Raw genomic sequence first — 21,813 nt, 5'->3', positions numbered from 1 at the left:
CTGCAGTATATAAAATCTGATCTGTGTTACAAGGCTTGTGGCAATGATGCCGGGAATAGCCAAGAGGCTTTACAAGGCTGGAAAAATGATGTGCACGATGCCGTGAGATAGCCGAATAGGCTTTACAATGGTGGCATGTGAGTGAAATCAAATGCTATCTGCCCACTGAATCAATCTGCAATGCCTCTGAACTCTGAAGTCTGCTCACTGAACTGATGAATGTAAGGTTTCAGGTAATGTAATGATGTGAAATCGGATGTGAACATATGGATTGACTCCGAGTAGGTACTAGTCGAGAATTTCAGGCATGGCTTAGATTGGCAACTTGGGGAAATTCAAAGCGTCCCCTCTATAGAGGCTCGCTGTTCTGCCCACTGCCTTGACTGCTAAAGGATGAGCTTTGGCATCAGGTCGTTGCTGTGTAGAGCACCTAGCAGGAGTCAATGGAAAGCTGAAGGCCTAGCGTTGAACGTAGGTAGAGGTAAGGCTTGGGCGTAGCTTTGAGGAGTAGCCCGTGGGCGTAGAGTCGTTGCCTTATAGTAGGCTGCACGTTGGCCGTCGTGGAGGGCCATTGAAGCTTTAGTTGGAACTGTTGTTGGAGGCATCTATCTTTGTTGCAAGGCTATAGAGTTTCGAAGCTGCTGGCATGAGCCAGAGATGGGCTAGCTGCAGGTCGGCTGTGGAGAGGTTGAAGGGTAGACCCAGGCTCTGAGGTGACTTTGCTGGAGATGGAGCCGTCGGTGGACTGGCAGGAGCCAGAAGCCCGTTTGGAGAAGGTTGCTGGAGCGCTGGAGAGGCAGTCAGTGAAGAGGCTTGGAAGGAGTTTGAGATGCACCGAAGCTTGGAGGACTATAGAGCCATGGTTGAAGGAGTCGCGATGTAAGCTGCTGCTGCTGGAGTCAATCGAAGGTCGTTTGGTTGGGCTATGCTGCTTCGAAGAAGGCTCTTCTGGTGTACACAATTGAATGGCCGCCGATTGAGAAGAGCTACCTTGGGTCGATTAAGATATGCCGCCTTTTGTTGTACGTTGATGTTGCCTCATATGAAGCTTGTTGGAGCTTGAAGATGGAGAAGCTTGGCCGCTTTGTTTGTCTTGGTTGGCTTGTTGTCGTGGAGTAGATAGCAGTCTACTCGCTCATTGTCGGCTAGTCTGCTCTTTGTATGCTATGAAGATCTCTCTCACACAAGCTCTTGTAAGAGCTGAGATCTTTTCTCTCACAAAAAACAATGAACCAAATGAATGAAGGGAGCTCTCTTCAAGAAACTCTCACAAATCTCATTAGTCTCTGAAATCTCTCTTTTCTCTCAACTCAAGAAACACTCAAATAAACTCTCTCAAATGACGGAAATCTCTCAAGAACAAATGATAGAAATCTTCTTCCGATGGACAGAATTTTCTCTCAATGGAAGAGAATGGAACACTCAATCTCTCTCGATCTCTCAATCTCTCAATCACTCTCACAAGAAGGATGGCGCCTCAGCGGAAGGCAGAACCATGCTCTGATACCATGACAAAATATGAAGAGGGGAGAGGAGAAGAGTGGAGATGAGGAGAGAGGGCATAGCTAGAGAGCACACCACAAATGACTAACTGTACACTAGATTTAGTTGAAAAAATAGAATATATACAAACCCTTCTAGGGTTAGGTTTAGGGGATCTAACCCTTTTCTTTCTAGCACTCTATAAGGTTAGTGCTATGCACATATGATCACGTGATGGTGCTATGCACACATGATCACATGATGTTGAGCGTGAACTCTCAACAGAGGAGAGCACACACAAAGGGGTAAGGAGACACCAAAATGTGGTGGAGCAAAAGCTACTCCAGCTTATTCCTCTTTCATATATATATGAGTATACATGGGCATTGTACAAGTGGGTGGGCACACTGCCCTTTACCCCAACAACCTCCCACTTAAAGGCAGTGTGCCTTTAAGGGATTATAGTACACATAATACAATCAGCCATAGGCTGAAAAACAAGATGACTAGACCGTCATCCTATGCCCATCGACACTTTACAATGTGCAAAGTGCATAGAGGATAAGCTGCTAGCAGACATCAGGTTTGGAGGATAGAAAATGACAAGTTATAGATGCCTGTCAACCAAGATCTCATGCCGGATCTCACTGGGAGAGTGAACTCTCACCACCACGTGCTCCTGTGCTAAGTCCATAGCACCCGAACTGTCATTGTGCAAAGAAAATGTCTCTGTACCACCTGTGACCATAAGCACATGCCCTACAATAGATCTCTGTTGGTCTACCCAACCTGCATCACCTGCATGCTACTCCTGGAAGCATAAGGACTTGATGTCCACAACCACTTCCCTACTACCAAAATCTACCATAATCATGCTACCAACTCCCACTACAACAGAAGCAAGAACCAGAAGTGTAGCCCCAATGGCAAACATGTGAGAACCAAGTCTCAACACAGTCATGGATGCATGAAGTACTATGGTTGCCATATTAACCATAACTTGCTGCTCGACTGATCTATGATCGTCAAACCTGCTGTGTTTCAAGTATGGAGCCAATACAGGCAATGGAGTACTCAGGAACTTCCCCCTCTCCATACTGAAACAACAAAGTATCTGACAAACATCATCAAGACCATGCAGCTCCCACTGCAAAGCATCCTTGTCCATAAGGAACCATATGGCAAGTAACCTCAGAAGGATAGCAACCTCCTGAATACTGAGACCATAACTTGTCTCATTGCGCATCACATCCTGAGCTCTCATAATGGTATCAAACCTATGAAGCCAAGCTCGAAAGAAGAGAAAAGAAAATGAAAGAGAGGAAATAAGAGAGGGAAAAAGAAGAGAAAGGAAGAGGGGAAAAGAGAAGCTGGATTGCTAAGTAGTATTCTTGTCAAAACAAGTAAAAATATTAAAAAATGTTGCTTTTATGACAATCTTGAAGTTGTGTGAGGTGACAAGTCCTGTCCACATTTGGAAAACTTCTCCAATGTGTTGAATGCTTGTTGTTGTTTTTTGTTCAATTGTTTCAATAGGTGTATTAGGTAGGATCGAACCCCCAGGATCAAAAAAATTTAAATAGGAACCAAATCCAAGTTCAAAAGCCCCAAGAATTAGTCAGTGTGCCAAAGAGTACATCTAGGCATTGACATAGCAAAGTAGGCACTAGCATATAGCTTAGTGCAATTGGCCACCTACTTTTGACATTTTTTACCTACGACCAGATGGACGGTAAAGGCTGGTAGCTAGTAGGCACAGCTAGTAGGCTAGCTATTAGATGGACCATAAACATTAGTAGCTAGTAGGCCATTTGTAACAAGACCTTGACTTATAAGTTAGTGCCACTAATTTATTGAACATGCTGACTTAGCCAACCAACAAAATAGGAATGCAATTGCAAAAATTTGGTCAAGTCTTGTTGCTTCAAGCACTAACATTGGATGTTGAATTGCGTAATAAGGGCCGAGACACTGAGTTAAGCCAAGATGCAGACTTAACACAATTGGATGTTGACTTAGCACTTTCATCAACTAAGTCCAAGCTGAAGTTGTCAAGTTTAACTTTTCTGAAAATATATACATCAAACACTAAGATTCGCAAAAAATTGTCAGCACTTGAAGTTAGCAATAAAATGTTGAATTAACACTTAAGGACATTGACTTAGAAAAAGAGCCAAATTGCTACAAAATTTCATAAATTCATACACAATCTGAGAAATTGATCAAAACTAAAAAGGGCATCATCATTGGCCAAGTCCAATAGGATGTTGACTTAGCATTAAGTTAATGCCTAGGAGTAGCACCGTAGACTTAGAAAATGTACTGTAGTTGCAAGAGTTGAACTAGAGTTACCTAACACACACACACACACACACTTTTTTTTTATAGGTGAAATCTGATATTTCTCTGTGGGAAACCTCAGAAGTGGTGAAAACCCACCATGAAGTACAAAAGAAAAAAGATTACAAGTAGGCTCCTGGGAAAAGCCAAGAGGCTAACTAAAAACTAGAAAAGTGAAAATGACTACAAGTCACTAGGGGGGGAATCCAGTAGGATATCCTCCACAGTGAGATTTTTTGTGTACAAAAACTGTTGTAAAGGAACCACATCACCAGAAATAAAATGAAGTTGTTTACCCTTGTGATTCTTCTTAAGATAAGCAGGTACTCAAAATTTTTGAATCATAGGGTCAAAAACCTATTGCAACTAGGGATGGAAAGTGTCTAGGGAAAAAGGAGAGGAAGGTGCCAGATCCAACATTGGTTGGGCATTTTGAGATTTAGGAGAAAGCACCCATGTATCTTTCCCTTTCAAATCCACATTCAAGTCCTCATTACCATCAGTAACTATATCCAAAGGAGATAAATCCACCTCTAGCTCACCTCTAGCTCAAAAGATTGTGATTCAAAAACTTGAGAGGCAAGCTAAGAATACACTTCAATAAAATGAGAGTGGTGAACCGAGGAGGGTTCTTGAGGGTCAGAACCATCAACACTAGAAGATTTTGAGCCAATAAAGGAAGAAGGATCATCAAGATGAGCCACTCGAGACATCTACACTGAGATTCATGCACAACAATATCTAGAGCTGAAAGTAGCTAGAATGGATTTGACAAAGGAGTCAAAGGAGACACTGTGAGTGGAGCATTTTCTTTTTTTGGCCGCACTCGTCTCCATTCTTTTTTATGCTTGGGTTGCTCGAATGTATCCGACTGGAGAGGAGGAGAAACCCAAGGGAGAGGCACACTTCTCTTCACATTAGGAGTTGGAGATGAGGATAAAGGGCAACATCAATTGAAATGACCAATCTTCTTACACTTGTATCATGCATTTGGGAAGAAGAAAACTATAACAGGATGTGGTAAACCATAATCAATATCTAAACATGAAGGTATGGGTTGATTCATATCCCGTAGTATGCAAACTCAGATGTCTCTACTGGAAACTGGAAAATATCGCTTCTTGGGAAGACATAACACTTTCCCCAATAAAGTTGCAATAGCATAAATATGCGAAAGTAGAGGTACTAGCAAGGACTTCAGAGTGGGGCAAATCTCATAAGATTCTTGGCTCGGTCAAAAAGAGTATCCCATGGCATAGCATAAGTAAAGAAACCTGCACCAAGGACCCCTACCATATTTACAAGCTTATAAACCATATCCACATCAACACAATTGGCATATTAGAAACCTTTCCCCAAAAAAACAAAGGAAATAATTCGATCAAAGCCATTATTTCGATCAAAGCCAACTGCAGTCGATGACTAGGCATGCAATGAAGTTGAATTCATGATTCGTCCTATAAAGTAGAGGCAAACACCAAGTTGTTGCGCTTGAGAAATGGTTTGAAGAAGATACTCTAGAGGAAGAGCATGACTGAGTAACAAACCCGGATCCCGTTGCATAATCATCAAAGAAGATCCCGTTGCAACGTTGAAGAGGAGAAAGTCTGACAATCCAATTTCACGACCTTATCCGAATGAGGCAAAATTAAATTTGAAGACCTTTTTCAGTTCCTAATGTCTGTAATGAGAGGAAAAGGTTCAGTCAATTGGAAAACATAGGGTACGCCAGCAGAGGGAGAATCTACAAAGGGTACAGGAGATGCACCAGTAGAGGGAGTATCTACAAATGGTATGAGAGATGCACTAGTCGAGGTAAGAGGAATTGTCGATGGAACTGACAGTGGCTAGAATGGAATTGTTGAGGGAACTAATGGTGATGGAATGGAGTATCTACAGACTATGTCGAGGGAATTGATGGTGGTCGGAATGGAACAAAAGATGGCGATTCAGATGACAATCAAACAGCATGAGGATGAAACAGAATAGTAGCAAGATGATGAACAGCAGTAGGTAATGACGATGGAGACAATGAGCTCCATCTCAAAACTTCATACACACACACACACACACACATTTTGATAAGTAAAAATGCAGATATACACACACACTTACACAAAAACTTCTTTAATTAATTTCTTCTTTAAATGCAACTTTAGTTTATTGGTACATTTCCTTTAAAACTGAGTTAATGCATTATTTATTAGTGCTTTCCTTTGTGAAATCATCAAACATTTATATGCTAGAATATGGAGAGATGTTCTTGTTCCTAGGTAAAGTGATAACAAGCCAGAGCTTGTGGCCGCTCTACAAGTGGAAGATCAACTCAAAGCACGAGTGCTTATCCAATGGAAGAAACTCCAACTCAGAATCATATCTGCTCATCCAACAATCAAACCAACAATCAAACGGGAATGTTCCATAGGGGCCAAAACTCTACGCATAATTTGCCAAGACTTGTCCAAAGATGAAAAAAATATATTCTGCCTATCTACACATGCCGGGTTTATAGCACTCAGGACGAATGCTTTCATCGCATATGTATGCCTCATGGGTAGTCCTCCCCTCAGGGTTATTGCTAGTTTGTTGCCATTGCTACAAAGGCCATCACTATTATCTACAAGGCATGACATAACCGCCATTCCACCCTTGTAGATAATGATCCCATCGTACCAACAACAAGAAGTATCGGAGGATGATAGGGCCTATCTCACATCTAACTTCCCATATCTAACCACTCTCTATGCCAACCTCATAACCTCACCTACCCTTGCTGCTACCACCCTCTTAGCCTTCCTCCATCCTAACATCTACTCCCTTCATCATCTCCTTGCTCATGCCTATCACCACTTTCAACTAACCCAACAGTCACAAACTTATGAGTCCCTCACACCTAACTTCTTCCCTTCCCTTGCTAATCCTACCCAGTTAGAACAAGCTGAGCACACATTAGATCCTGCGAACCCCTTTTTCTTTCAGTACCTTATGTGCAAAATAAAATTATAAGAATTTGGCAAAAGGCTTTCAGAGGAACTGCTAGTATGTCAAACAAGTGGGTGAGAGCCATAAAGTGCACTAAATGCTTCTTGAAGGCTATCAATGTCTAGAAGAATAGATAAAGGGACTTGAGAATGACAACTCTTCTCGGGGGCAGGCACAACTAAGGAATGCAAGAGACAATCTAAGAGCTGTGAGGCAGGGATCAAAGGAAGACAAGCTAGAATCTACATGAGAGAGTGGTGGGTAGTAAAGGGGATAGAGCTAACGATGATATGTTCAAAATCCTCCGAAAGAAGCATGCTAAGGAATCGTTAGATGCTCTTTAGAAAGAGATAGTGCAAGACCCAAACAAGATTATGGAAATAGTCTTGTCCCACTTCTAGAAACTACTTGGAGAGGCTGAGATACTCTCAACAAAAAAACTCAGAGGTAGAGAACTTTGCCGATAGGTCAAAATCAAGCAGGTCACCACCTTTGATTGCCTATACTTAGATAGAGATCTCACAATAGAAGAGTTAAAAGGAGTGGTGGATGCAATGGCAAAAGGTAAGACAGCATAGGAGGATGGGCTCCCAGTGAAATTCTACCAAGTTTTTTGGGACACGGTGGGCCCCTACCTAATGAAGCTCTGGCAAGAATCGAAAGATAAAGGGTTCCTTGCTCCAAGAATTAAGACAGGCATGATCAAGCTAATTTCAAAAGGAGGCCCTAAAGATGAGATTAAAAATTGGAGACCAGTGATCATGCTGAACACCAGTTATAAGTTTTTTACCAAAGCATTAGACATCAAACTCAAGATTAAGATGAAAATGTGGATAAGAGAAGAGCAAAAAGGCTTTATTCAAGGACTACACATCGTTGAGGAAATCCTTACCCTCTGGGAAGGTCTTGAACTAGTGGATGAAACGTAGCAAGATATCTGCTTCCTCTAAGTTGATTTTGACAAAGCCTACGATAGGATGGAATCAGGCTTCATCATGTTCTCCTTATAGGACATGGGAGTAGGCCCTAATTTCATTTCCTCTGTTGACATCATCCTCTGCCAGGCCAAAGGAAAGATAGAGATAAATGTTAAAGTTTCTCCCCACTTTGAATTAAAGAGATCTATCAGGATAAGGATGCCCTTTAGCACCATTGCTATTTGTGATAGCGGCTAATGCCCTTGGTTGGATTATTCAAGATAAGGCAAATAACGGCACTTTGAAAGGTATCCAAGTTGAAGAGGGAAGACAGATCATATGCCAACAATTTGTAGATGATACTAATCTTACTCTGCATAATGACGAGAAATCAGTGGTTGACATTCTTGAATGCTTAAATGTGTTTTACCTGGCCTCTAGCTCCAGAATGAACCATGAAAACATAGGTATTTATGGTACCACGAATCCACCACCCAGTTTCTTATAAACAAAGGCTACAGAATCATAGGTGAGAGAGTCTTCAGATTACTAGGAATTCCTATGGGTTCAGATGTTCAATAAACAATCGATGGGACTAGGTAATTGACATAATCAAGGATAAAATCAACAAATGGTAAGGCCTTCAGCCAACTCTCGCCACAGGAGAAAGTTTGTCTTAAATCACTACATCTACCTTCAATTCTATACTTTATGTCCTACTAGGCACTGACTAAAAAGAGTCTGGGGAAGACTAATAGCCTTTTTTATCTTTCCTGTGGGGGGGGGGGACACAAACCACCAAAAAATGGCCAAAGTAAGATGGCAATTCTGCACGCTACTCAAAGAGACAGGAGGGTTGGGGATTGTGGATGTTGAGAAGTCTTCAGGAAGATTCATGAGCCAGTGGATAATCAAAACCTTTCTAGAACCAGACTCAACATGGACTACTTTGATCCACCAAAACATAGACAAAGCCAAGTTCAGCAGATGCAAACACTAGAAGCAGATTTTGTTTGGGGTAGCACTCCTAGGCAAGGAACCCTGTGTTGCTAAAGGCTCTGAACTCTAGAAGGGAATGTGGCAGGCCTAGGAGTCAATGAGACCGTATATCACCTCGAAGGGATTCTCAAGAAAGACAATTACTTTTTCTAGTCAAGACTCAATCTAGTTCCCCTTAATCTAGCCAAACTCACAGGTGCAGGACAAATACCTGAAAGGAGCTCTTCGGCTCAACAAGAAGGGAACAAGAGTTTGGGGTGATCTCTAAAATCAAGAATAGGGTAAGTGGCTAGATGACAAAATGCTGATAGCCAAGTTTTGACTCAGCATGTTTGATTGGATACTAATACAAGAGCGTCGACTACTGTAGTCGTGAGATAATATTCCTTGTGGATGGGAGGTCACCTTCAGCTGTCCCTAAAGGAATTTAGATGGGCTGGAAAAAAACAATTGTCTCCTATACCCATCTGGGTAGAAGGACAAGAAGAGGTAATAATGCTCCTCAACTTGAAATGGATAGGAGACACGCGGATAGAGTTTGGGCAAAGAGTTTTGAAAAAGTTTAGGATAGGAACATCTTAGAGAAACACTGTTACCTTCTCTAGTTAATCATGCACAAAGGAGTTTGGACAACCAGTCAAGCGCGGAGGATAGGCCACAGTGACAGATTGTGTAAGAGATATCAATGCATGTAGGAAGACATCTCACAACTCTTCCTAAACTGTAGACTATCCAAAACTCTATGGGATACGGTACAACTTCTAGCCCAGTTCTTGTTTAGTTATGCCTACTTGTTGCTACTGGGTGATACTCCTAGTTGAGCCCCCTCCCAAGTGGAATGTTATCAGTGCTTCTGTCGTGTGGTCATATGGTTTACTCGATGTGCAAAAGTATTTAATGATAATCATGATTCATATGGATGCTACTGACTTTTTTCTAAATCTATGTTTGAAATAAGGAGCGAAGTGACAATTTGCAGAGAATTCTCCAAACTTAAACTCAGCTTCAAGTGCACGTTAAGAAAGAAGATAACTTGGCAAAAGAAGAGAACACGCTGCTGGTGCACACTCTTGTAGAGAGGGAGGCGAAAGAAAGAGATGGGATGCAACGTCAAGCATAGAACACCATGGCACCCAAGGGACCGGAGCCTTTTGCCCCCACTCATGATTCCACCCCCTTCCCTCTCAGACCCATTGTGGCACCTCTACTTGATCCTCAATCACCCTTACGTATCGCAAGTACCCAACAACCGCTTGTGCCATCCTTACAAGCTTAGAAGAATGCTGCTCCCCCAGAGCCGCAGAAAGCCTCACCTCCCCAAGCACCTCATTTAAAGTGCGCAATAAGAACATGTCAAGAGAACTCTTCCTCGAGTCCCTTCAACGACCCAAGAGAGAGCTTCCTAGGAAGGGACAAAAGCATAGACGCTTGTCTCCATAGATGCACATTTCAAGTACTGTGGTTATCAAGGTTATTACTCACGTGGTTTTGAAGGAAGAGATGGGCTAACATCTCCTGCCTAATTATTACCCTTTCTATTTCAGTGCGACTTGTTTTGGCAGAAGACTCTCTCCCCTATATGGGGCAGAGAACTTTTTATGTAAAGCTAACTGTCTCTTTTTTGACATAATAATATTCATGGATTTTTTAAATTTAAAAAAACCATTTAAAAAACTCTAGGGCATGTCATCATCACCACATGATCCTCTTTACTTTTTGGGTTTTGCCCTTCTTCCTACCCATTTTGGGAGTTTGAGTTAGCAATGTTAGCAATTCAAATCTTTGCCTAGGATGGAGAGAACTCCCCTAGGTCTTTTAGCAAAGGTGACTCAATATAACATTTATTCCTTCATAAGAGCTGAAGGAAGATAGAAATAAGCTCTTTAAAAGACCTCATCATGAACTCCCTGATGTATAAATGAGTGAGGTGTGCCATAATCACACTTTTTAAACTAGCCACCCATTTGAAAAAAGCCAATTGTACCATGGATTTTTTTTAAGGAAAATTGATTAAGACAGAACCAAACAAAATGGTTAAACTAAACAATGCTTTACTCACATGGTTGAGTTCTTCTACAGAGATTAGGTAAGTTATATTCACATTTAATGTAAGGCATGAAGAGGTTCCATATGTTTTTGGCATTCCTTTAGTGTGGGCACGAATACCAATTGGAGTATGACATTTAGTATTATCTATATCATTCATCATGAAGAGTGCATGTGTTATGATACTCTCATTTGCGGGATTCAATCTACAATCCTCTAGTAGGTTGGATAAGTTGTTTAGTCTCCACATCTAAAATTCGAACGCGATGCAATCAAGCTCTACCTAATATGATGGTAGGCAAGGTAAAATCTTAGCTATACGTGAGTGGATGTCAATTTGGAAAGAGGACGTTGTATCTTCCATGTGAGTTTGGGGAAATCCTTTATTCCACTAGCTACTTTTTCATAATCATCAAAAGAATTATTGCATTCCATTTTTCGCTAGAGCAGATATGATGTGGGACTGTCTACATGATGTCCTTAGAAATTGAATAAGATCAGTCATTCATTTGCAGAGGATTAAAGGTCCGTGGTGTCTTCAATCATGATGCTAGTGACTTTTTCCCAATTGCTTATGACAAGATCGATCACTTTGGGTACATGTGTGGATGCAATGAGTATTGCGGTGTATCTAAATGAAGATTAGAGTATAGTGGTAAAGGAAGTGCTTTTGCATGTAGAAGAAAAAGCACATGATTTTTGGCGTGCCTCAAAAGTAGCCCCAGTGATGAAACTCATCTCCAGAGGTGACATTACATATTTTGATTTCCAAAAATACTTTCTCCAGTATTTGGACATATTCCAATGCAACTAGAGTTAACTTAGACATAATCCTCTCTCTCTCTCTCTCTCTCTCTCTCTCTCTCTCTCTCTCTCTCTCTCTTCCCTAGAAATCCTCCTATTTTTTCTCTACTCTCTCTCTCTCTCTCTCTCTCTCTCTCTCTCTCTCTCTCTCTCTCTCAGCTTTTCGCCCTCTTTTCCACGCTGCACATCTTAAGGAGGCCTTATGAATGATTAATGAGCATTCATCTCGTTTAAAGAGAGTTGGGGCTACTAAAAGGTGAATTTTGAAGGATGATCTCCATAAATGACAATTTGAAACACACAATGTGGCAGGTTTTTACTTTGCCAGCACTAGGACGTTTTTTCAAATTCTGAAATCCTGTGCTTCCACATGGCACAATATACACCCTTAGATTTTTTAGATTCTGAAAGCCCAAAAGCTTTGAAAGCTTTTGAAAAGCTGCGTAAAAAGCCAAGGTAAAACCTTTAAATATAGGCGAAACGGATGAACGAAATCCTTGCTCACGTTGATCACTTCCACAGGCGAAACGGACGAACGAAATCCTTGCTCACGTTGATCACTTCGACAGAAGGTGAAAGCATTAAAATAGTGTTCTGCTCGTTGTCAACCAGCTGTATTCGGGCTTAATTTGCTAAGTGTTCTGCTCGTTGTCAACCAGCTGTATTCAGTTCATCGTATCGATTGATTGCTATTGAAAAGCCCGTCTCGGTTTGTATACCTTCAATACATACTCGACTATTCATTGCTCTCTTTCTTAGAATATATTAGCCTCGCGAAGGTGAAAGCATTGTAATAGTGTACAATAGCTCGAAGCAATGATCACGGACGTTTACCTTCGAAGACGGGCTTAATTTGCTAAGTGTTCTGCTTGTTGACTGTCGGTTCCGATGGGAACGAGATCGCCAAGAATAACATTTTCTTTTAATCCCTTTAACCAGTCGATTCGACCTCTAAGAGCAACTTTAGACGGTACTCGAGTAGCCTCCTGAAAACTCACCTCTGATATAAAACTAATAGTATTGAGAGATGCTTTCGTCATTCCCACCACGATGGGTTCATAAAACATCGACTTCTTTAATACACGATTCATTCGCTGCGCTTGTGATGATTCAATAAGCTCTCCAGGTGGAAAAACATTAGTTATTCCATCTTCCGAAGTTACTACTCTCGATGTCAGCGAATGATAATTTCTATATGTTTATCAGATATTTATACTCCTTGAGATCCATAAATCTTTCAGATTTAGTCAATCAGAACCAATTGACGCTGTTCCACACTTATTCTAGCACTCAGAAAATGACTCCAAAGATTCCCAATTAGTCGTATAACACCCCTATTCCATTTTCTAGAAATATCTTCGATTCCCACTGAAACAGAAGCGATCGAACGAGATTCCAACAACTGCTCAACTTTCGGAAGACCTTGAATGATATCCCCAGATCTCAATCTGTCATATAGTAATGTTATTAAAGTATCTCCTTCTCTGATTATATCCCTGTAATCTTTATGAATAGTTGCAAACATCAATAATTGTTGCGATCTGATCAAAGTTTGCAAAAGTGTCAATGATAACTATTGCCAACTCATAAGATCATGGACATAATGAATCATTTTAGATATAATAAGATGTTATTTATATGCACTTTTATATTTTCATAGTTGTAATTTTTTGGAATCTTGCAAAGGCAAAAATTGTAACTACAACTGCTCGAAGATGTGTGAAGATGATTACCTTGATGGTTTGAACATTTTTGATCGTTGGATTGTGTATAGCTTTTGTGCTTGAATTTATCATCTTTAGGAAATTGCACATATGCTAAGCAACATATCCAAACATGCAGAACATGAGGAATGCATATTGACTAATCATGATTGTTTTTCAGATTCCAACATTCCAGCAAAGAAATAGGCGACTTCTCGTCGAGCTGTGGACGTCACAAAGGATACTCCACGTAAGTAGAATGTACGGTCATTTCAATTCTGAAATGTTTCTGCACCGTCTGTTGCTCTGGTCCGCATTAATGCGCTACACCTCAACACTGGAGGTGACTATTCGAAACGGGGGGATGGCACGTTCCCCTATGATATATAATTTTTGGAGAGACATGTGCCGGCTCTCCACCGTACATTACGTATGGTTTTTTTTTTTATACACCTCATCTTGAGCACGCACACTTCTTCGCACATTTTGTTTCCGCAAGGGAACATTACATTTGCTTGGTTCGACCAACATACTAATCATGTCTGCAACACTTCTGTTTTCGAGATGTTTGCAGCCTCCAAACGAGTGTCTTCTCCTAAAGGTACGCACAACAAAATGTATTTGCTTGATTCAAGTTATTTTATCAATTCTTTCACCTTCTAAAGATAGAGGTTCAGTCCATTTTGTTTTTCCTGTTGCGTTAAGACAAAACCACGTGAGTGAAATTGTAGCAAAGTTTCGGATGGTTTTTATTATTAATCCCTGTAGGTGTTTAAACCTGAACATAAGACATCGATTCATGTCACGATGTAGAAATGACCACCAGAAACTCCTTCGAACATGACCATTCGTCAACGCTCAGAGCAGCCAGAGGTCGAGCTATTCAACTTGATATAACATCAAGAAAGATGTCCTTGAGGCCAGCTACATCATCGTGGTTGACCATCGCAGATAGATACAATCAATGGGTTAGTAATTGCGAGGCTATTTTCTCTAGCCTTCAAATCTGCGGTATTTGTGGCATAACCACGCTACTGTCTGCAAACCAAAGGATCGTTTCTTCGCAAGGCATAGGCATCTCGAGCCACAGCGCCGCACTCGGAAACATGATACTTTTGGATGCCTGCGAGAATATGGGCATGCAAGTGACTTATTGGAAATGCCAAAGCTGCACACGAGATGCCCAGAGGAGTAGATACATTGTGCGGTTGATGCCACAGTACTCTCGGCAGTTGCTTAAAACAAACCACCTCCACACGCAACTGCTAAGCATCATAGATATATCCATTTCAGTTACCACGACTGCAAATGCGATTGCTCGTGGCACACTCGATCGAAGGTCACTTCTAGACAATCCTCTGATATCTTGGCGAAACGTCCCACTAAGCTCGGCTCAAGAAATCGTGACGAACGAGCTGTCAGGTGTGCTCGCATACAACATCGAGAACAATCCAATATTGCGCAAGTACAATTCTTTAGCAGAGCGTGCGGACATCAAGATGGGTATGTGCATCAACATCGAGAACAATCCAATATTGCGTAAGTACAATTCTTTAGCAGAGCGTGCGGACATCAAGATGGGTATGTGCGTCTCAATTTGGTTTTGATTTATTATTTATATATTTCTGAAATACATCTCCCCGTCGTTCGCTCGAAGTGGAATGACAATAGATTTGCTTACAGTGCAAAGAATAGGAATTTGTCTTCCTCCAAAAAAAAGAAAAACTACGTTTTACAGTCGACATGAACAACATCAAGTGCAAGCAGGACTGGATGATAACGAAATCTCTAAAAAAGGTTGCATGCAATTGAACATCAATCTTATGCATCATTTCTGACAACGTGACTCATGTGAACCTCAACAAGATAGCAAAAGAGAGAAGTATTCATCAAGAGCCCAGCTGGCCAAGCAATCTAGTTAAAAATTACAAAAGAGTTCTAGTCATCCATTCCATGTCAGCTGAAGATGAACGCGAGGAGGTAGTTAGTCGTTATACAGACACACACACACAAACCCACTTTGCCGCAGAAGAGCAAAACTCGGTGTTGCTACGCGACCATGCATTGCTGCCGATAGCTCTTCTGCCTCTCCCATGGAGCAGGCCGTCCTCCCCCTCAACTTCTACTGCCGTAACGCCCGCCTCTGCTTGAAGAAGGCTGCTTTCTCCAAAAAGTCTCAGCTTTTAATCGACGAGCTCTCTCACCTTCGAAAATTCGAATCCCTCGTCGGCTCCATCATCCCTTCTCACCCCCTCTTTGACGAGAAGAAGGGAGACAAGCAGATCGTCGAGCTCCAGATTTACCTTCCAGATACCAGAAAACGCATCCACGAGCTCGAGAGCGAGTCCGTGTCCAACAGGAGTCAGCTTCTAACGACTTATAAGGGATCCAAGAGCGAAAAGACGGCTAAAACGTCAGTCAAATCTCCCAGATTCTCAACGGACGCCTTGGCACTACCGCACAAAGCTCAGAAGAAGCCAAAAACGATGCAAAAGAAGTCTGAATCTCCCAAAAAACAGCAAGGCTGGGGGATCTGGACTGCAAACCCTCACGAAGTGCAAGGCTCTCTGGGTTTCGGGAGCTTGTCGCCTCCTCGAAAGCAGTTGTCCGGCATGCAGAAAGGCAAGAAATCCGGACAGATTTTGACAGGAGAGTTCAAGAGCGTGCCTCCTGGTACGAAGGAGGCAATAAACGCGTTGCCATTAAGGACAAGCTCACCAGGTTTGGAATGCAAAATCATGGTTTGTACTCTCATGACAGTAAAGCTTAGGCAAGAGCATGTAGTTTATCTTGGCGAGGACCATTCAAATTTAAGCCTGAAACTCTGTGCTTGTAACTGTGTTCTTCGTTCAGACTGCTGAGGATGACATTTAGGTTCTTTCTCATATCACCCATCTTGCCAAAACATTAAAAATGGAAAACATATGTCGCACCAAAATCTATTTGATCCTGGACAATGCCATCGTCGACGCCTATGCGTTCTCTTTAGCAGGAAATTGAACCTCCGACATTCTTGTTTACCAGTTGTGGTGTGCTTGCTCATTAGTACGGTTTTCCCTATCCCAGCCTTTCTCTGTGGAGGGTTCCAGTCAATGAATAACTGCTGCCACGTTTCTTAGCGAGCCTACGTTGCAAGAATGCCTTATACCTTGGTTGCACGTGATATATGATGACACAGCCTTTCAATTCCCTGTAATTCTAGAACATTGTTGTGAATTCCTGGCTAAGTGACGAGAGTTGTCTTCATTTTCTGCAGATCAAAGACTGGAGGCCATCCTTGGAGGGTGTGCCCTTCTTGCTACTCAGCTTCGTTCTTTCGATGATGGGAAGGATGATCCAGGGCCCAAATCTGCAGACCCAGGACCTTCCTTTGAGGTAAATAGTTTAACATATGTTAAAAGGTCTCCTTCCGTACAGATGGAAGACACAAGAGATCCATACAAAAGATCACTGGATTGGATGCCTGGCCATTCCAAAGGAGAACATAATGGGGGAAGACAGAATTTTGCAGAAGTCTCACATGTGGAAGATGAGCTGAAATCTCCAGAGAAGGCCACAACTGGAGGTCAGAGATTCCGCTTTGCTTCTGAATTCCTCGAAAAGAGGATGCACGATAGGATGAACCGTATACAGCGCCACTGTCCAGACACAGAGGAAGATGGTTCCGGAAGTTCACCAGGAAAGTTTAGAGCGTCCACAGATAAAAAAAGTGAGGCTACGGTTCAAGACCATGGGAGCTCGGAGGAAAGTCTTCCTGAACATGGAAATTCATCGTTAGCACTGGACATGTTTACAAAACATTTAAACACAGGACTGGAGCCATCCACTATCACAGGAAGATTACAACGCATGTCTAAGGAGGAAGATGAGTCTACGGAAAGAAGCCACCTGGCTTGTACAGATGATCTCTGGGCTAGAAAACTTGTGCCTGCTGTGGAACAGAAGCTAACTCATGACATGCTTCATCCTCGTAGTTCACCTCAGAAGGTTGCAACTCGATCAAGCAGGAAAAAAAATAGGAAAAGGGGAGTTCTTGGCTTGATGGATGATGTCATAAGGCAAGCAGTAGATTCTGATTCTGGTGTTTCAAACATCACTTCACCACGTCAAGGTAGCATCCTAGAGATTTCAACAAAAGGGTTTCGCGGCCTGCGGAAAGAGATCACCCAGGGACCACACGTTGAAAACAAAAGAGACAATTCCCCAGGTAATCAACAGCAATACCCGCTGCAAGGACTGCAGGTCGAAGCTCTTGAGGAAAAAATTACCAGTTTGCAGAATCTAGTTGGTGAATTGAAAGGATCTATTGAAGGTTTTACTTCTCGGGTGGAAGAGGAAGGTGACAGATGGCAATGTCACATGCAAGGAATAGAAAAGGAATTGCAAGTTTGGAGGGAGGAAACAGAGATCGAATTGATAGGAATTAAAGGAAGCATCAGAGAAGAAGTGCAAAAAAGGCTAGATGAACTAACAAGAGGACTGGGAAAGGATGAGAAAATACTGGCAGAAACAGAATCTAATAAAGAAAGCTCACAGGAGAAGTTGGAGTCCAGGCTAGAAGATTGCTCCATGAAAACGGACTCTCTAAGAAGGCAAGTCGATACTTTGGTGGCTGATGTGAAAACGACTGTAGTGGCAGAACTCAAGGGTAGGATAGCCCAATCTGTGCAGGATGTAAATGATGGGATCAAGAGCGATTTGGATGTGCTTGAGATCGGAGTTTCCAAGGATCTGGAGAATCTTAAGAAAGAGATGGATTCCAAGCTTGAGACTGCTCGTGCTGAATTTGAAAAACTCAGAAAGTCTGACAGACAACACATTGAAGCATTGATCGACGAGAAGATTGAGAGAAGACTGTCCCAACGAATGGAAATAGTTTCTGGAGGAAAGGAGAAGATAATTGCTGACATGAAGAGTGAGCTTCGCCTTTTGTGGGCAGAGGTTGATCTGCTCTCCAAAGGACGAGAGGAGATCAAAGAAAATATGGAGCAGCTAACCCAAATAGCAGAGAAGGCAAAAGAAAGTATTAGCAAAGAGCAAGTCCTCCTCAAATCAGAGAATGGAAGCTTGAAGAAGCAGCTGCAGTATTTCAAGAAAGAAAGCATGCAGATCAAAATTGACACTGAAGATTTCAAAAAGGACATCGAGCTTGATATGGATGATATTAGGTCATCTTTGGGAAGACTCAAGGGCGAAGGAGAAGACATGAAGCAGAGTATTGACCTGATGAAGAAGGTGGAAGATGATCTGACAAGGGAAAATAAAAACTTAAGGAGCGTTGTTGATAGAATGAGGGATGAGGAGGCAGCCAGTAGGATGGAATCTGAGGCTTTTAAGAAAGCCAAAGAAGAGTTCGAGAAGCTGAAAGGAAGTTCAAAGGTCGAAGGCAGCCGTGAGAGACTGCTCATCATGGAAAGGGTAGAAAACCTGTCGCAGCTCTATCTTGGAGGGTTGGAAGAAGTCAGATCAGACCTCTTAAATCTGAAGCTTATCTGCCAGGATCGTATGGATGAGCTCGAGGGGCAATGGGCAGACCTTAGAAGGCAACAAGAAAACAATGCCGCTTCAGGGCTTTCATTGAGGGAGCTTGTATTGGATGGATTAGAGACAAGGGTGTCACATCTTGAAAACAAGCTGGAGCACACTGCAGATTTCGAGGAAGAGCGGCTGAAGGTGGACAGCACTCTGGCCATCATACAGAATGATGGAGAGCAGGCTGCTTCAGCTCTAGCCCATGCTCTAGCCGCTGCACAGAAAGCCGATGAACTAGTATCTGAGATGTTCGGAACTTTCTCATCAGAAATTGCAAATATGAAGAGACAAAACCTCAAAATCCAGGAGAGTTTAGCTTCCGAAAGGGACACAGTGGCGGCTGCAGCTGCTGAAGTGAAGGCAATAAGTGACGACATTGGGCAAGAGAAGATGATTGCCATGACGGTGTTGTCTGAAGCAAAATTGAAGGGCCTCGAAATACAGGAAGGGCTCCAACAAGAGATCTCAGTTTTGAAGGAATCAATGGTTTTGGCGGAGAAAGAGAAGAATGCAGCTGTTGCAGCGGCTTCAGAAGCCGCAGCTGCAGCAGCCAAAGCTGATGAAGCATTGACAGAGATTTGCAGAACTCAAAGGGAGAGTTATGCTCTTTCTGAGGACATAGCTGAAGCCGTAGGACAGACACACATGAAGTACAGCAAGGAACTTGAGAGCCAGATTGAAGGGTGGAGAAACTCAATGCTGGATGAGGTCACTAAGGCTCGGTCAGTTGTGCAGGCCATTGAAGAGGAGAAAAGAAGACTTTCTGTCTGCATTTCAGAGGCATCAGCCATGATGAGTCAATGCGAAGAGAAGCCAGTGTTGCAGGACGATTTCAAACATCACATTAAGAAAACAGAGGATGCAATAGCAGAGTTAGCAAGAACGGTACACGAGATGAGTGCCTCCTTAGATTCACAACTAAGTCAAAGTGCAAGCAAGAGGCTGGCCCAATCTGAACAGGATGACATGATGAAGCAAGATATCAACCACTTGAGAGAAAGGATGGAGGAAGCTTTTATACGACTTGATAAAATCTCTAGGTACAGTTCTATATCAGCTAGTGAATTGAGCATAATGCGTGCACAAACCGACACAGATGTTCGTGAGAGAGACGAAGTGTTGAAGAAAGACTTCAGCAACCTGGAGAAAAGGCTGAAGGAGGCTGAAACTGAGCAGTCCAACATTGCAGAAAAGGTTACAGAATGTTGGAAGAAGGCAAGGAAACTGGAGAACATGCAAACGAGCATGGCTCGCTCTGTGGAAGAAGTCCAAAACAGCACCGGAGATTTGGAAAAGTCGGCTGCTGTGTGGTTACAGAAGTATGATGCAGCTGGTAGGCTCCTTCAAGAATTGGAAAAGAGGATTTTAGCATTGGAGAAGGCTTCTCCAAGAGATGATGAGCATGCTGATGAAGGGCTGGACCATATTGAAAAGGGTGAAATAGACCCAGCCCAAAGAAAACGTCTACTCAATCTTTACAGAGAATTGTCAGGTTTCATGCAAAGGATGCGAACCCATGAGACAGGTCAAGATGATGATAATCTATATGCCTCAGATACTGCAAATTGGACAGAAAATACCTCCGCCACACCGTTTGATACAAGGTTGGTGAAACTGGAAAATCGTCTTGAGCAGATGGAATCTGAAACTCTCTCCAATTTAAGGTACTCCTTCTTAACGAGAAACTCGATCTATGAGACATTCTTATTCATTTGAAGTACTGTTTCCCAGTGCATCATTTCAATAACGTGAGATTAGCAGTTCATGATCAAAATATGATGTAGCCATCATCAAACTCGAACATGGAGTTCCATTTTCAACAATTTCTGTTTCTGTACAGGATTCTGGATGCCAAAATGGAAGATTTCAGTATTGGTGTGCAGACAGCCCTTGAAGGAGCTTCCATGGCGGAAAGTAAATGCAGTGCTTTGGGAGCAGAGCTTGTGAAAGTGTTTCGCATGCTTGCAACATCGAGGAAAGAAAGCCCATCAAAAATGATGATGGTGGATGTAGCTGAAGAAGGCAACGAGCAGCAGCCTCAACCCTCTCGCTCCAGTAGAGGGGCACAGCACAGGTCAGAGGTACCTGCCGGAGGGAAAACCAAGGCTGCACCTTCGCATGGTGCATGCACTTTTTGTAAGCGGGCAGCAATGAAAGGTTCAGGTGACAATATGGTGGAGGGTGTGAAGGACGCTTCCGAACATAGGCTTAGAGAAATGAGAGAAATAGGTCATCATTATCCAGGCACCCCTGATGTTTACATTGCTCTTGAAGGACACAACTCAGGCCATCATCAAGAGGCAACTGACATTATCAGAGAAGGAAGTCCTACCAGAGAAAGAATCTCCAAAGAATGTGGCCATCATGGAAAACCTGCTCTTGAAGTTCATACGGCTTCGAAACAAGATACCCGTGATTCTCCTTCAAGGCCCCATGGAGGAGATGCGTCACCCTCAACAAAATTCAACAGAAGGCTTTACGAGAAACAAAGAAAAGATAGAGACCCTTCTGCAAAAGTTCAAGAATCAGGAACTCTAGAGCAGGCAATGAAGAGGAACAATTCTGACATTAAGATATTTGAAGGAAAGCTGCCAATAACCCAAGAGAGGATAGATGATAGGCGGGTTGAATGTGCTAAGGAGAGCACCCATTCAGGCTCTGGCACAGACTGCCAGTTGACCAATATAAGGCTGGAGGCTGGCAAGGTACACGTCAATGTTAGCCATCGTTCTGCTGCTGTGAATGGTGCTCGATTAGTGAAGAAGGGGGACCTTATTTCTGTTCATCCTTGAGACCAATTGTGGGGGTATTGTTGTTTCTGTTCATGCTTGGGATGAGGGTCTGCATGTTTCTGAACAAGAGGATTCTCTGTTGGCACCATGCTTTTTGCCTTGTATAATAAATGCTCTTGGATGCAAAGTTGAAAGGGGTCAGATTTTGAAGATGGGAGGCAATGCCCACTGTGTATACTAATGGATCCAAGCCTGGTATGCTAGACTTCGCTCTCA

General features: G+C 42.5%; 1 protein-coding gene across 1 annotated transcript; it reads left to right on the top strand.

Annotated features, from left to right (window-relative positions):
- The first annotated feature begins 15,366 nt into the window (after positions 1 to 15,366).
- Positions 15,367 to 21,597, top strand: LOC147881516 (uncharacterized). Its single transcript, XM_087370300.1, has 4 exons — positions 15,367 to 15,994; positions 16,530 to 18,550; positions 18,635 to 20,469; positions 20,646 to 21,597. Exons 1-4 carry the CDS (start codon positions 15,367 to 15,369, stop codon positions 21,595 to 21,597), a joined length of 5,436 nt encoding a protein of 1,811 aa, XP_087226426.1.
- The last annotated feature ends 216 nt before the right edge of the window (positions 21,598 to 21,813 follow it).

Source organism: Dipteris shenzhenensis, chromosome 31, assembly GCF_047967505.1.
Source record: "Dipteris shenzhenensis isolate YYH24624 ecotype China chromosome 31, Dip_SZ_1.0, whole genome shotgun sequence".
In the NCBI taxonomy this organism is placed as follows: domain Eukaryota; kingdom Viridiplantae; phylum Streptophyta; class Polypodiopsida; order Gleicheniales; family Dipteridaceae; genus Dipteris; species Dipteris shenzhenensis.
The sequence above is the reverse complement of the archived record's forward strand: the minus strand, read 5'-3'. Positions and strand labels throughout refer to the sequence as shown.

Bases quoted from the DNA above. Each gene is read 5' to 3' on its own strand.
- LOC147881516 (XM_087370300.1), top strand. From the start codon at position 15,367: ATGGAGCAGGCCGTCCTCCCCCTCAACTTCTACTGCCGTAACGCCCGC. The intron at 18,551-18,634 runs GTTGTTGATAGA...GAGTTCGAGAAG, and splicing joins AAAATAAAAACTTAAGGAGC to CTGAAAGGAAGTTCAAAGGT. The intron at 20,470-20,645 runs GTACTCCTTCTT...GTTTCTGTACAG, and splicing joins GAAACTCTCTCCAATTTAAG to GATTCTGGATGCCAAAATGG.